The sequence below is a fragment of the Schistocerca cancellata genome, chromosome 7 (genome assembly GCF_023864275.1).
Source record: "Schistocerca cancellata isolate TAMUIC-IGC-003103 chromosome 7, iqSchCanc2.1, whole genome shotgun sequence".
Lineage (NCBI taxonomy): Eukaryota > Metazoa > Arthropoda > Insecta > Orthoptera > Acrididae > Schistocerca > Schistocerca cancellata.
In genome coordinates, this window is record NC_064632.1 from 293575535 (window position 1) to 293590397 (window position 14863).

The following is a 14863-nucleotide window of genomic DNA, read 5'->3' on the forward strand; positions in this document are numbered from 1 at the left end:
CATTCTGTCCACTGACACAGAATATCTTCCGAGCTATCCTGCCAGTATATCAGTACTTCTTGACGTATTTTTGACCATGATGGCAGATGCCTGCCGGTTGCTCGACTCTAACTCAAAGCCAAATTGGGAGCGCTGATTTTAGGATTTTTCATGATTTCCCTCACGATAAACCCACGTCTGCATCAGTCTGTGAGCGAGCATGTCCAGTCTGTGGCTGGTTTGTCAGCGTTTTGGTTACACAGAAGAGATATACAGTGAGATGACAAAATTCATGGGATACATCCTAATGTTGTGTCGGACCTTCTTTTCTCAGGTATAGTGCAGCAACTCGACGTGTCATTGATTCAACAAGTCGGGAAGTCCCCTGTACAAATATTGAGCCGTGCTGCCACTACAGCCGTCCATAATTGCGGAAGTGTTGCCGGCGCAGGATTTTGTGCACGAACTGACCTCTGGATTATGTCCCATAAGTATTCGATGGGATTCATATCAGGCGATCTGCATGGCCAAATCATGCGCTTGAATTGTCCAGAATATTCCTCAAACCAATCACGAACACCTGTGGCCTGGTAACATGGCGCATTGTCATTCATAAAAATTCCATCGTTGTTTGGGAATATGAAGTCCATGAATAGTTGCAAATGATCAATGATCAGTTCAGCTGGATCAGTGGATCCCGTCCATTCCACTTAAGCAAACCCCACACCATTATGGAACCACCACCAGTTTGAACAGTGCCTTGTTAACAACTTGGGTCCATGGCTTTGTGGGATATGCGCCACACTCAAACTCTACCATTAACTCTTACCAACTGAAATCAGGACTCATCTGACCGGGCCACGGTTTTCCAGTCGTCTAGGGTCCAACAGAAATGGTCATGAGCCCAGGAGAGACGCTGCCGGCGGTGTCGTGCTGGTAGCAAAGCCATTTCCGTCGGTCATCTGCTGGTATAATCTATTAACGCCAAATTTCGCCGCACTGTCCTAATGGAAGCGTTCGTCGTACGTTGCACGTTGATTTTTGCGCTACGGAAACGCCGCTGCTCTCTGTCGTGAAGTGAAGGCCGTCGGTCACTGCCTTGTCTGTGGTGAGAGGTGATGCTTGAAATTTGGTATTCTCGGCTCACTCTTGACGCTGTGGATTTCATAATACTGAATTCCCTAACGATTTCCGGAATGGAATGTCCCATGCATCTAGCTCCAAATACTATTCCACGTTCAGAGTCCCATCGTGCGGCCATAATCACGTCGAACACCTTTTCACATGAATCACCACATGAATCACCTGAGTTCCAATGACTGCTCCGCTTTTTTTTATTGAGTTTCGATTCCCCCTGAAGGAGGCGGGCTGGCAGCAGCTTATTACGCCGCTCTTCAGCCTACAGAATTTGTTTTAAAAAGATGAAGATAATAAATAATAAAAGCTGGCGATAAAATCGGTGACTTAAAGGTAAAATGGCGGAAAATTGTGGGACGTAAAACATAAAACAAAGGGTTGATGATGCTAATAAAATACACAGGAAGCAGAAAAATAATAGACAGACAGTTAAAAAAACACGGCGACAGTCTGGTTTCTGTTCGCAAGAGATATAAAATTCACACCCAGCGACAGCATGATTTCTGTTCACAACACTTTGGAAAGACGCACAACACTGAACACTCACTTAAACACTGCACTAAAAAGTTGGCACAAATATGACATATCACAGCTGAGACCAGGTGGGGGGGGGGGGGGGGGGGGACTGGACAGGTGATGGGAAAATAAAAAAGGGGGGAAGGAGAGGAAAAGCGAAGGGGGGAGGCGGGAAAGGAGCCAATGGAGGATGAGGACCCATAAGAGGGGTGTGGGGTGCTGAGCAGACGCGACAGGGAGTGGGGAAGGCAGAGGAGGGTAATACAAAAGGAATTGGGGGGGGAGAGAGAAGGGAGGTAGGGAGAGGTTAGGCGGGGAGAAAACACAGGATGGAAGGGGGGGGGGGGAGAGGGAGCCCAGGAAAAGGATGGAGGAAAGGAGGTGGGTGAGGATCAGAGTTGATAGGAGGGATAAATTAAGGGAGAGAGGGCATCATCCGGGAGGAGGAGTTGATGGAAGCCACCTTGGGAAAGGAGATGAAGGGTGTAGAGATGGAGGGCATGGGGGACAGTGAAGATGTGGCAGGGGGCGGGGATGGGAGAGGAGAGGAGCAACTAGGGGTTGAGGGGGATCAAGGCAGCAGGAGGTGTAGAGTATGCGGATATGTTCGAGGAATAGGAACAGATGGGGGAAAGGAATGAGGTCATAGAGGATCCGCTTGGGGGACAGGAGGCATATATGGAAGGCGAGGCGGAGTGCATGACGCCCAAGGATCTGGAGGGACTTATAGAATTTGGGGGGGGGGGGGGGGGAGCAGATATCCAGGCAGAGCTGGCATAACAGAGGATGGGACGGATTAAGGATTTGTAGGTGTGGAGAATGGTAGAGGGGTGCAACCCCCATGTCCGGCCAGAGAGGAGTTTGAGGAGTTGGAGGCGGTTATGGGCTTTGGATTGGAACTGCTCCCCCAATGCACTGGCATTTTATACCCTGTGTGCGCGATGCTACTGTCATCTGTATATGTGCATTTCGCAAACCCATGGCTTTTGTTACGTCAGTGTATTGTCGATCGAACTGTTGATCTAGACCTACCAACTACTTTAGCAATATTGCACTGATTATGCAAGCGTTTTATTTCATTTATGGTCGTCTCACTACCCTTAAAGCCCATGTTGCAAACTGCACTTGCTGGGCGCCGCTCAAAACAACAGGTGGCAGGCTGACTGTGGTTGCGGATGGTTGTCACTAGAGTGTGCTGTGGGTCAGTATTAAAGTTTCGTCCCGGTGTGCGAATTTTAGATATCTTTAAATAGTGGACGTATACTTTATGAGGAAACTATTGTATGAAATGTTCTGTTTTTTAACCTTGTTATCACTTTTTTTGAGCTTGTTCACGGTTTTTCCAGTAAAAATGATTTACTGAGGTACTTTCCACAGGATTGGCTCCGGATTTTGTATTCACTTCTTTTCATGCGTCATAGACCCTTTTTTTCCAAATATGTAGCTAGACGAATACATCTTGGATTTACTGTATTCCCCAGAAATGTCCTTATAATTATATACTATGTGTAAATATTCTTTAGTCCCTGTATGACTCAATCAAAGTGTCTGTGGATGTCTGTCAGTTAACCCTCATAGCCATGCATTTCACACCCAAGTAAGTGGTCCACTGATTGGATGGCACTGGAGTCCTATTTCTCCTCGTCAGCCAACTTGCTGAGGGTCTTCTTTGAGTGTGTAAAAAACTCACAGTTTAGAAAAACATATAAGGTGCAGGTCCTATGCTATATTCTACAAATTGATTTGTCGGTGTACTGTAAGGGGAATTGATTACCCCAACATTCAGGCTACACCTCGTAGTAAACTTGGCAACAGCATGTTGGAAATGACAATCACGGCACAAAAGAGCGGCTTTTTTCCTCGCCTCCCTGTGTTCGTGGCACAGAAACAAAGCACCGAGTTCAAAATCATGGCAGGGATAATGAATCATAAAGGAGCGAAACCTGTGCACCACTCATTCCAATAGAGAAAATGGTATCCTGTAAAATGAAACTCTCATTAAGGCCAGCTTTTCTTACATTCACACTTAAAAATTTCTAATTACACGTTTTGATCCATTTTATTTACATTTCCTCAGTGGCCAGTAACAAAAGGAAACGAAACGCATATGGTATAAAAAACAGAAAGGCTTCTGTTTAGTTGCTTAGATGAACCATATCTCCAAGAAGATAGTAACAATGAAAATAAAATTTACTGCTTGTGGAATGACTCGTACTGGAATTCTTCAACTCAGTTATACAAAAATGAGAATTTTAGAGTATAGCTCCCCCCTGTTGAATAAACTTCTGCTTATGCTAATGCCTCGATTCATCTTATGCTTGGTCTATCACATTCCTATCTGTTCACTGGATAGTATCTCCTCCAATAAGCTCCTCTTGTGACCATACATAGGTTTTTATCAGTTCCCATGTTTATCTTAATTTCTGTCATTCTAATTTTATCCCATAAAGAAATTCCCCAGCATCATGCTCAAAATCAGGTTTCTAAAATACGTAGGCCTACTCTTAATTTTAACGTTTTTTTGTTGAGAACTCACACTTCTAATCCATAGATATTTTATGCTAATATTCAACAAGGCAGAGTTCAGCTGTTTTGTTATCGTTTATGTTAGTCCCACTTTGCAGAACACATCTTTTTCATCAGTTCCCATTGTCATTGTTGTGATCCCCAGTTCTCAACTCGTTTATTTATTTCTCGTATGCTTGTTATCAAATATTCTCCCAGGTCTCCAACTACCCAATATTTTGTTTATCCAATGTTTATTTCCAGACTAAAACTTGTATGTTCTTCCATATGTTTCCTCGCCATATTGTCAATACCTTCTCGGTCTTCAGCTAGGACAACATGGTCGTCAGAAAACAATACATTACGCCTATATGTTTCTCCATGTTGGACACCTATTCACCTACATTTTCGAGATCAATATTGCGGACCTCTGGTACAGAGCCGAGTGGAGGGTCTGAATCTGAGGCTCAGACGGTTTTGCGACCGTGTAGGCTGCAGATTCCTCGACTTGCGCCGAAGGGTGGTTGGGTTTCGGCTTCTGCTGAATATGTCAGGTGTCCACTATGCGCAGGAGGCGGCTACACGGGTAACAGGGGCTGTGTGGCGCAGACTGGCGGTTTTTTAGGTTAGAGGGTCTCGGAAAAACACAAGAAGGGCTTCAGTCACAAAAGGAGCAGGCTGAACGCAGGAAGAACGTAGATACGGGAACCATTGGTATAACAGTTGTAAATTGTCGTAGCTGTGTTGGGAAAGTACCAGAGCTCCAAGCGCTAATAGAAAGCACTGATGCTCAAATCGTTATAGGCACTGAAAGCTGGCTAAAGCTGGATATAAGCTCAGCCGAAATTTTTGCGAATAACCTAACGGTGTTCCGAAAGGATAGGCTAAACACGGTTGGCGGTGGCGCGTTTGTTGCTGTCAGAAGTAGTTCATCTTATCAACAAATTGAAGTAGAAACTTCCTGTGAGTTAGTATGGGCAGAGGTCATTGCTGGCAACCGGAATAAAATAATAATTGGATCCTTTTACTGACTTCCCAATTCAGGTGATACAGTTGCTGAAAGGTTCAAAGAAAACTTGAGTTTGATTTCAAACACATACCCGACTCATACGATAATAGTTGGTGGTGACTTTAATTTACCCTCAATATGTTGGCGAAAATACATGTTTAATTCCTGAGGTACGCATAAAATATCATCCGAAATTGTCCTAAACGCATTCTCTGAAAATTATTTCGAACAGTTAGTTCATGAGCCCAAGCGAATAGTAATCGGTTGTGATAACACACTTGACCTCTTAGCAACAAATAATCGTGAGTTAATAACGAACATCAAAACCGATTCAGGGCTTAGTGAACACAGAGTTGTCGTAGCGAGATTGAACATTGCAATCCACAAATTCTCGAAAAATAAGCGAAAAATATACCTATCAAAAACGCAGATAAAAATTCACGTGAAGCCTTCCTAAGGGACAATCTCCACTCATTACAAATTAATAATATAAGTGTAGACCAGGTGTGGCTTAAATTCAAAGAAATTGTGTCGGCAGCAATTGAGAGATTTATATCAAATAAATTAACAAACGACGGAGCTGATCCTCCTTGGTACACAAAACGGGTTAGAACACTGTTGCAGGAACAACGAAACAAACATGCCAAATTTAAACAGACCCAAAATCCCCAAGATTGTCGATCTTTTACAGAAGCTCGAAATTTAGCACGGACTTCAATGCGAGATGCCTATAACAGTTTCCACAACGAAAGTTTGTCTCGAAACCTAGCAGAAAATCCAAAGAAATTCTGGTCGTATGTGAAGTATGTTAGCGGCAAGAAACAATCAATACCTTCTCTGCGCGATAGCATTGGAGATACTATCGAAGACAGTGCTGCCAAAGCAGGGTTACTAAACACAGCCTTCCGAAATGCCTTCACAAAAGAAGACGAAGTAAATATTCCAGAACTCGAATCGAGAACAGCTGCCAACATGAGTAGCGTAGAAGTAAATATCCCCTGAGTAGTGAAGCAACTTAAATCACTTCATAAAAGCAAGTCTTCTGGTGCAGACTGTATACCAATTAGCTTCCTTTCGAAGTATGCTGATGCAGTAGCCCCATACTTAACGGTCATATACAACCGTTCGCTCGTCGAAAGATCCGTACCCAAAGACTGGAAAGTTACACAGGTCGCACCAATATTCAAGAAAGGTAGTAGGAGTAATCCACTATATTACAGGCTCATATCGTTAACGTCGATATGCAGCAGGATTCTAGAAAAATGGTTCAAATGGCTCTGAGCACTATGGGACTTAACGTCTTTGGTCATCAGTCCCCTAGAACTTAGAACTACTTAAACCTAACTAACCTAAGGACATCACACACATCCATGCCCAAGGCAGGATTCGAACCTGCGATCGTAGCAGTCGCGCGGTTCCGGACTGAACGCCTATAACCGCTAGACCACCGCGGCCGGCAGGATTCTAGAACATATATTGTGTTCGAACATTATGAATTACTTTGAAGAAAACGGTCTATTGACACACAGTCAACATGGGTTTAGAAAGCATCATTCCTGTGAAACACAACTAGCTCTTTATTCACATGAAGTGTTGAGTGCTATTGACAAGGGATTTCAGATCGATTCCATATTTCTGGATTTCCAGAAGGATTTTGACACTGTACCACACAAGCGGCTCGTAGTGAAATTGCGTGCTTATGGAATATTGTCTCAATTATGTGACTGGATTTGTGATTTCCTGTCAGAGAGGTCACAGTTCGTAGTAATTGACGGAAAGTCATCGAGTAAAACAGAAGTGGTTTCTGGCGTTCCCCAAGGTAGTGTTATAGGCCCTTTGCTGTTCCTTATCTATATAAAGTATTTTAGAGACAATCTGAGCAGCCGTCTTCGGTTGTTTCCAGATGACGCTGTCGTTTATCGACTAATAAAATCATCAGAAGATCAAAACAAACTGCAAAACGATTTAGAAAAGATATCTGAGTGGTTCGAAAAGTGGCAATTGACCCTAAATAACGAAAAGTGTGAGGTCATCCACATGAGTGCTAAAACGAATTCGTTAAACTTCGGTTACAGGATAAATTAGTCTAATCTAAAAGCCGTAAATTCAACTAAATACCTAGGTATTACAATTACGAACAACTTAAATTGGAAGGAACACACAGAAAATGTTGTGGGGAAGGGTAACCAAAGACTGCGTTTTATTGGCAGGACACTACGCTTGTCCTTCCTCTTTTAGAATACTGCTGCGCGATGTGGGATCCTTACCAGGTAGGACTGACGGAGTTCATCGAAAAAGTTCAAAGAAAGGCAGGACGTTTTGTATTATCGCGAAATATGGGGGACAGTGTGTCAGAAATAATACAGAATTTGGGCTGGAAATCATTAAAAGAAGGCGTTTTTCGTTGCGACGAAATCTTCTCACGAAATTCCAACCACCAACCTTCTCCTCAGAATGTGAAAATATTTTGTTGACACCGACCTACATAGGGAGGAACAATCATCACGATAAAATAAGGGAAATCAGAGCTCGTACAGAAAGATAAAGGTGTTCATTCTTTCCACGCGCTATACTAGATTGGAATAATAGAGAATTGTGAAGATGGTTCGATGAACCCTCTGCCAGGCACTTGTATGTGATTTGCAGAGTATCCATGTAGATGTAGATGTAGAATATGTTATTGAAAAATTGTTTACAGCAGTGGACCAAAATGCTATGCATTCTACATGTGCAGCTACATGATTACTCTGCAATTAAGAATCTAGCAGTGTGTTCATCGAACCACCTTCAGGCTACTTCTGTACCATTCCTCTGCCGAACAGCGTGCTGGAAAAAATGAACACTTAAATCTGCCCGTGCCAGCTTTGATTTGTCTTATTTCATTATGATGATCATTTTTCCCTATGTAGGTGGGTGCCAGTGGGTGCCAACAAAATATTTTCAAACTCTGAGGAGAAAGTTAGTGACTGAAATTTCATGCCACAGAGAAAAGCGCCTTTGTTTTAATGACTGCCATCCCAATTCGTGTATCATATCCGAGACACTCTCTTCCCTATTTCTCGATAATACAAAACGAGGTGCCCATCTCTGAAGTTTTTCGATGTTCTCTGCCAATCCTATCCGATATGGATCCCACTCCGCACAGCAGTACTCCAGAAAAGGGCGGACAAGCGTTGTGTAAGCTGTCTCTTTAGTAAACCTGTTGCGTATTCTAGGTCTTCTGCCAATAAATTGTAGTCTTTGGTTGGCTTTGCCCCACAATATTACCTATGTGATCGTTCCAATTAAATTTATTCGTAATTGTAACCCGTAAGTACAGTATTTAGTTAAATTTACAGTAATTTTGAGTGATTTATCGTGTAACCGATATTTAGGGGATTTCTTTTAGTACTCATGTGGATGACTTCACACTTTTATTTGTTTAGAGTCAATTGCCTTTTCTGACATCAAACAGATATCTTGTCTCAATCACTTTGCAATTAGTTTTGATCATCTGATAACTTCACGAGACGGTAAATGACAGCATCATATGCAAACAATCTAAGAGGGCTGCTGAGATTGTCTCCTAAATTGTTTGTATAGATCAGGAACAGCAGAAGCCTATAACACTTCCTTGGGAAACGCCATATATTACCTCTCTTTCACTTGATGACTTTCCGTCAATTACTACGAACTGTGACCTTTACGAAAGAAAATCAAGAATCCACTCACATAACTGACACGATTTCTCATGGGCACGCGATGTTATTAGAAGTCTGTCGTGAGGAACAGTGTCAAAAGCCTTCTGGAAATCTAAAAATATGGAATCAATTTGTCGTCCCCTGTCGATATCATTCATTACTTCGGGAGAATAAAGAGCTAGTTGTGTTTCACAAGAACAATGTTTTCTGAATCCTTGTTGGCTATTTGTCAATAAATAGATTTCTTTTTGAGTTATTAATGATGTTAGAGCACAGTATATGTTCCAAAATCGTAGTGCAAATCGACATTAGTGATGTGAGTCTATAATTCAGCTGATTACTCGTATTTCGTTTCTTGGGTATTGGTATGACTTGTGCAACTTCCCGCACTTTGGGTGCGGATCTTTCTACGAGCGAGCGGTTGAATGTGATTGCTAAGTATGATGCTATCGTATCAGCATAATCTGAAAGGAACCTGACTGGTATGCAGTCTGGGCCGGAGGCCTTGCCGTTATTGTTTTAAGCTGTTTCGCTACACCGAGGAAATCTGCTTTCTCATGTTGGCAATTGTTCTTGATTCGAATTCTGGAATATTTACCTCGTCTCCTTTTGTGAAGGAATTTCTGAAAACCGTATTTAGTAACTCAGCATACGATGTAAGCTTTCACGGCCGGTATTGTCTTCACTTAAAACTTCCGGGCTGATAGGCCGTGGTCGAAGTATAAAACTCTCCCCTGACGTTTCTTCTGCGACTGTGGGAGACATCCTCTGAGGTACAGCGGCGAACTCAGCTTTAGTGGCGCTGTTATCAATAACATGACCATCGTTCTCGCTCAGTGAACGTAATGATTGCGTCTTTGCGCTGGTGTAATTTACGTACGACCAGAATCACTTCGGGTTTTCTGTCAGATTTCGAGAGAGAGGTTCTTAATGGAAACTATTAAAAGCATCTCGCATTGAAGATCGTGCTAAATTTCGAACTTCTGTGAAACTTCGTCAATCTTCGGGATATTGTGTTATTTTAAATTTGGCATGCTTTTTTCGTTGCTTTTACAACATTGTTCTAACCTATTATTTGTACCATGACGTATCAGTACCATATCTTATTAATTTATCGGGTATATATCACTTAGTTGTCGTCGATACCATTTCTTCGTATTCAAACCACATCTGGTCTGCGCTTACATAGTCAGAGCAGAAGGAGTGGAGTCTGTCTCTTAGAAATATGACAAGCAAATCTGTACCTGATTTTTTTAAAAATACATGTATTTTGTGTTTATATTTGGTGGGATTGGATGTCACGGTATTCAGTCTAGCTACAACACTTTTGTGCCAGTAGTCCCTGTATCTGCCATAATGCTCCCTATTTAGTCAGGATTATTTGTTGCTAAGAGATCAAGTATGTTCTTGCAACCATTTACACTTCGAGTGGGCTCCTAAAATAATTGTTCAAAATAATTTTCTGAGAAAGCATTCAGTACGAGTCTGGGCGTCGTTTTATGCCTACCACCGACTTTTTCGACAACATAACGAGGGTAATTCATCACAACTATAATTATGTTATCGGCGTACATATTTGGAATGAGACTCAAGTTTTCTTTAAACTGTTAAGCAACTGAACCATCTGAGTTGGGGAGTCGATAAAAGGAACCAATTATTAATTTTTTCCGGCTGTCAAGTATAACCTTTGATCCAGAGACCTTGCCGCAGTAGTAACACCGGTTCCCGCCAGATCACCGAAGTTAAGCGCTGTCGGGCTGGGCTAGCATGTGGATGGGTTACCATCCGGTCTGGCAAGCGAGGTGCACTCAGCCTTTGTGAGGCAAACTGAGGAGCTACTTGACTGAGAAGTAGCGGCTGCGGCCTCTTAATCTGACATATGGCTGGGAGAGCGGTGTGCTGACCACGTGCCCCTTTATGTCTGCATCCAGTGACGCCTGTGGGCTGTGGATGACATGGCGGCTGGTCGGTACCGTTGGACCTTCCGAGGCCTGTTCGGACGGAGTTAAGTTTTAAGTATAACCTCTGCCCATATTAACTCACAGGAACTACCTGTGTCAACTTCACTACGAGCTGAACTACTTCTGATAACAATAAACGCTCCACCACCAACTGTAATTAATCTGTTCTATTTGCACACGGTTAGATCCTTGGTAAAAGATTCGTGTGAACGTATTTCTGGCTTTAGCCAGATTTCCTTACCTATAACGATTTGAAATTCAGTGCTTTCTATTAGAGCTTGGAGCTCTGGTTCTTTCCCAACACAGATAGGACAGTTTACAACTACAATATTGATTTGTTGCTATGTGTAACCTCTACCAGTGTTTGTCCTGCACGCTTTGAAACTGAAGCACTTTCTGCACTTTCCCAAGACCTTCTAACCTAAAAGACCGACCAGTCCCCATCACAAGGTCCCCACTATCCGTGTAGCCACTTCCTGTGTGTAGTGGAACCCTGACCTATTTGGAGGAAGCCAAATACCTACCATCCTATGGTACAAGTCGAGGAATCTGCTGCAATACACAAGGTCACAGAAGTGCCTGAGCCTCTGATTCAGACTCTCTGCTAGGCTTTGTACCACAGTCGGTTCTGTCGACGATGCTACAGATGGTTATCTCTGCCTTCATCTACCAAGCAAGACTGGCAGTCTTTACCACTTCAGCTAGCCATCCAAAACCAGAGAGAATCTCTTCGAGTCGGGAGCGATACCTATATAAACTACCACCTGCAATGGGCTTCACCCTGTGTTCTTTGTGATACCTAGGAGCACCCATTCCACATTTGGAATGACTCCTCCCGGTATGCATGCAGACTGCACACTGGATTCCTTCAGAGCCACATCGCTAAGCGGCCTCTCTATGCAGATAACATTTGCACTCCCAACTAACAGTAATCCCATCCTCTATGAAGCCCAGACCTTACGTGCCTAGAGGCTGCTTCTGGAACAGGGCGATCTACTTCATTTGGCTCAGGGACTTCCTCAGCTGCAGACAGTGCCCGAAACCTGTTCATTAGACGGATCAGGGAGGCCCTCCCATCGTCCACTGGTAAATCTTTCGCTGCCAGCCACATCTTGAAACGACCTCCCACTCGACCATGGGTGAGAGGTCAACCTCAGTGCTGGCAGCACCTGGGGCGGCCACGTAGTTGACGCTTTAATAGCGTGAAAAGCTTATATAAAGCTAATATGAGTAAAATTAGCCCTTTGCTGGAGTTTCAGATCATTTCCCTGCAAATAAGGTGCTCTGATAAAGTTTTTGGCTTTTCAACAAACTAATTTTGCCGTTTCCTCCATCGGCCCTACCTGGTAACAGTACCACACTGAGAAGTAGTTCTCAAGTATTGTAAGCTATCTCCTACATGGGTTGATGGCGTTCCCTGAGGATTCTACCAATGAGTCTCTACGTGGTATGATTAGCTTTACTTTAAATCGCTCCATAAGCATACTTCCAGGTATTTAATGGATGCGTGATTGTTCGACTATTGTGTCATCAAACTGTAATGGGTCTTTCCTCCTGTTTATACCTAATAAGTTACGTTTGTTTGTAACGAGGATCATCACCAGTTCATGCACCAAGCATCGACCCATTGCAGGTCTTCCTGCATTTATGACTTCTCTACACACAGCACCATTCTCGAACAGCCTCATGAAGCTTACGACGTTATTCACTGCCAGGTCATTTGTATATAAAGGTATTCTAATCATCCGTCAAGATTGGTAACCCGAGAAATGTTATTATTTAGAATCACACATCGTCTTCAGTGTAGCAAATGAAGGCGTATCAAGAAAATTCAATGATGCTTTTGAGCCGACTGGTGTGGCCGAGCGGTTCTAGGCACTTCAGTCCCGAACCACGCGGCTGCTACAGTCGCAGGTTCGAATCCTGCCTCGGGCGTGGATGTTGTGACATCCTTAGGTTAGTTAGGTTTAAGTAGTTCTAAGACTAGGGGACTGATGACCTCAGATGTTAAGTCCCATAGCGCTTAGAGCCGTTTGAACCACTTGATGCTTTTGAAAGATAACAGTTCTAAGTAATCTCTTTCCTTAAAAAGCGATCCTTGTTTATTATTTGCAAGCCAGTTAGATTTTTACGAGATGGCTCATTCCCGTATTACTTTTTATCGGCAGTCTTTCGTGATATAATTATCTACTAAAATCGGAACCCAGTAAGGTCGCTTCGAGAAGATACTTTTACCCTAATCAATGTTGCTGAATATTGGTGGTCATAAGTATACGACATTTTTAAAAATCAGCAGCAGTGAAGTGTTCTTTTTTATGTACAGAAATGAACTAACAACAGTGTATTTTTTTATCGTTTCAGATTCTTCGTAATGCAGGTTTTTGTGAAGACGCTAAATGGAAGAACCATTACACTTGACTTGAGTGATTCAGACACGATAGAAGGTGTGAAAACAAAGATCCAGTACAAGAATGGTGTGCCTCTGGATCAACTGAGGCTACTGTTTGGGGGAAGAGAACTGGAGGAAGGTTCTACATTGTCGGACTATAATATTCAGAATGGTATGTTTCCGTTACTATAAATATATGGCCGTTTCCAAATGGCTTTCTGTTGTCATTTATGGGATCTATGTGCAATAGAATGTGGTTTTTAAATAACCCTTTTTGCAGAAACATTTTCCTTTATGCATAGGTCCACAGCCATGATAAAGTTATAAATTAAATCATTTTTCCTGCAAGACAGTTTTTACTCAACAAGAAATTATTTATGTTTTTTGATCCGCCAATTTCTGCTACTGTGTGATTTCCAATTGAATGCTAGGACCATAGCCACAACATAGCAGTATGTTATTATGTTGCTTCTTCTGAGAACAGGATTAATAAATTTTTATTGAGTAAAATAGTTTCTTTTAATGTTTAACCTTAGATCTGAGGGTAGAAGTTGGTGCTGTGCACTGTGACATTAATCCTGCGTCTGGTTAAAACAGTGTGTGATTTGCAGGGGGAAGATGGATGGGTGAACCTCCCTCTCCGCCTTTGTATCAGACCATCCCATACCCTGACTGTAAATTACCCATCCCAACCACGGAATTTGTTTTCCGCTCACTGGATGTGTAAAAATAAACTTTTGATTTAAATTTGTGGAGCCATACACCGAAAGTTTTAATACACTATTAGTATTTTAACATTAACGTGTGTGCTCATTAATTTTGGAAAAATCATTATGTATTTAAACATTTCAGGCTGAATCTTTGTTCTCGTGGTGCTGTTGCTACTTTAATCTAAGCTCCGACATAAGTTACTTACGAGGCAAGTAGCATTATTAATAAGTTGATTGTGTGCAGGCCTGTAAGGACTACAAAATTCCAACATGTCTTTCAAACAAAGCAAAATTTCGTTATTCCTCAAGAGCAGAACATTACCGAAAACGTTTGCAGACTGCAGACGTTGACAGGATGCTAGCATTGGTGCTAAAGTTTTAAAATAGACAATGAATCTAAAAAAAAAAAACAGTAATGATGATGCTAGCCAGTCCCGGATCCACTATATTTCCGAACCAGGGCAAAAATCCCCTCGAGTATTTGAGATAGGACGGTAAAAAATTAAAAAAAAAAAACATTTTTCAGAAATAAGTTCATTTTGTAGCACATATATTTCTGAGGAGTTTGATACATAAAACATACATGTTTGAGGAAATGTAAGACATGTTATTTATTTAAGCGTGCCAAAGTGCAGTGTCACACCTCTTCACACAGCATTCTTCTATCGCACGTCATTGTATTTCGCTCTGAGGAATTCAAACAAGTATATTTTTTAATGAAAGCTATCAAACCTATATTCAGGACAGTGGAAATTAAAATGTCCTGTGATGCCTTTGCTGCTCCCAGTCAGCCTGTTTGACTGTACAACTGGCCCATAGTAGTGTAGCGTTCTGGCAAAAATTTTCTGTCAAAATTTCATTTTCTTGGATACACCGAGAAGATAATATGTAATCTTTCTTACATGTTATTCCTGTTAGCCGTTTACTTTCACTCTGGTAGTCTGAATCTATGGATTCCGCTATTAATTATAACAAGA

At 42.2% G+C, this 14863-nt stretch overlaps 1 protein-coding gene across 1 annotated transcript in view; it reads left to right on the forward strand.

Annotated features, from left to right (window-relative positions):
- The first annotated feature begins 13158 nt into the window (after nucleotides 1-13158).
- Nucleotides 13159-14863, forward strand: part of LOC126092237 (ubiquitin-60S ribosomal protein L40-like) — a 30420-nt gene continuing 28715 nt past the window's right edge. The window contains exon 1 of the mRNA XM_049907741.1: nucleotides 13159-13348. Coding sequence (XP_049763698.1) covers nucleotides 13159-13348 — 190 coding nt within the window. The remainder of the gene's footprint in view (nucleotides 13349-14863) is intronic.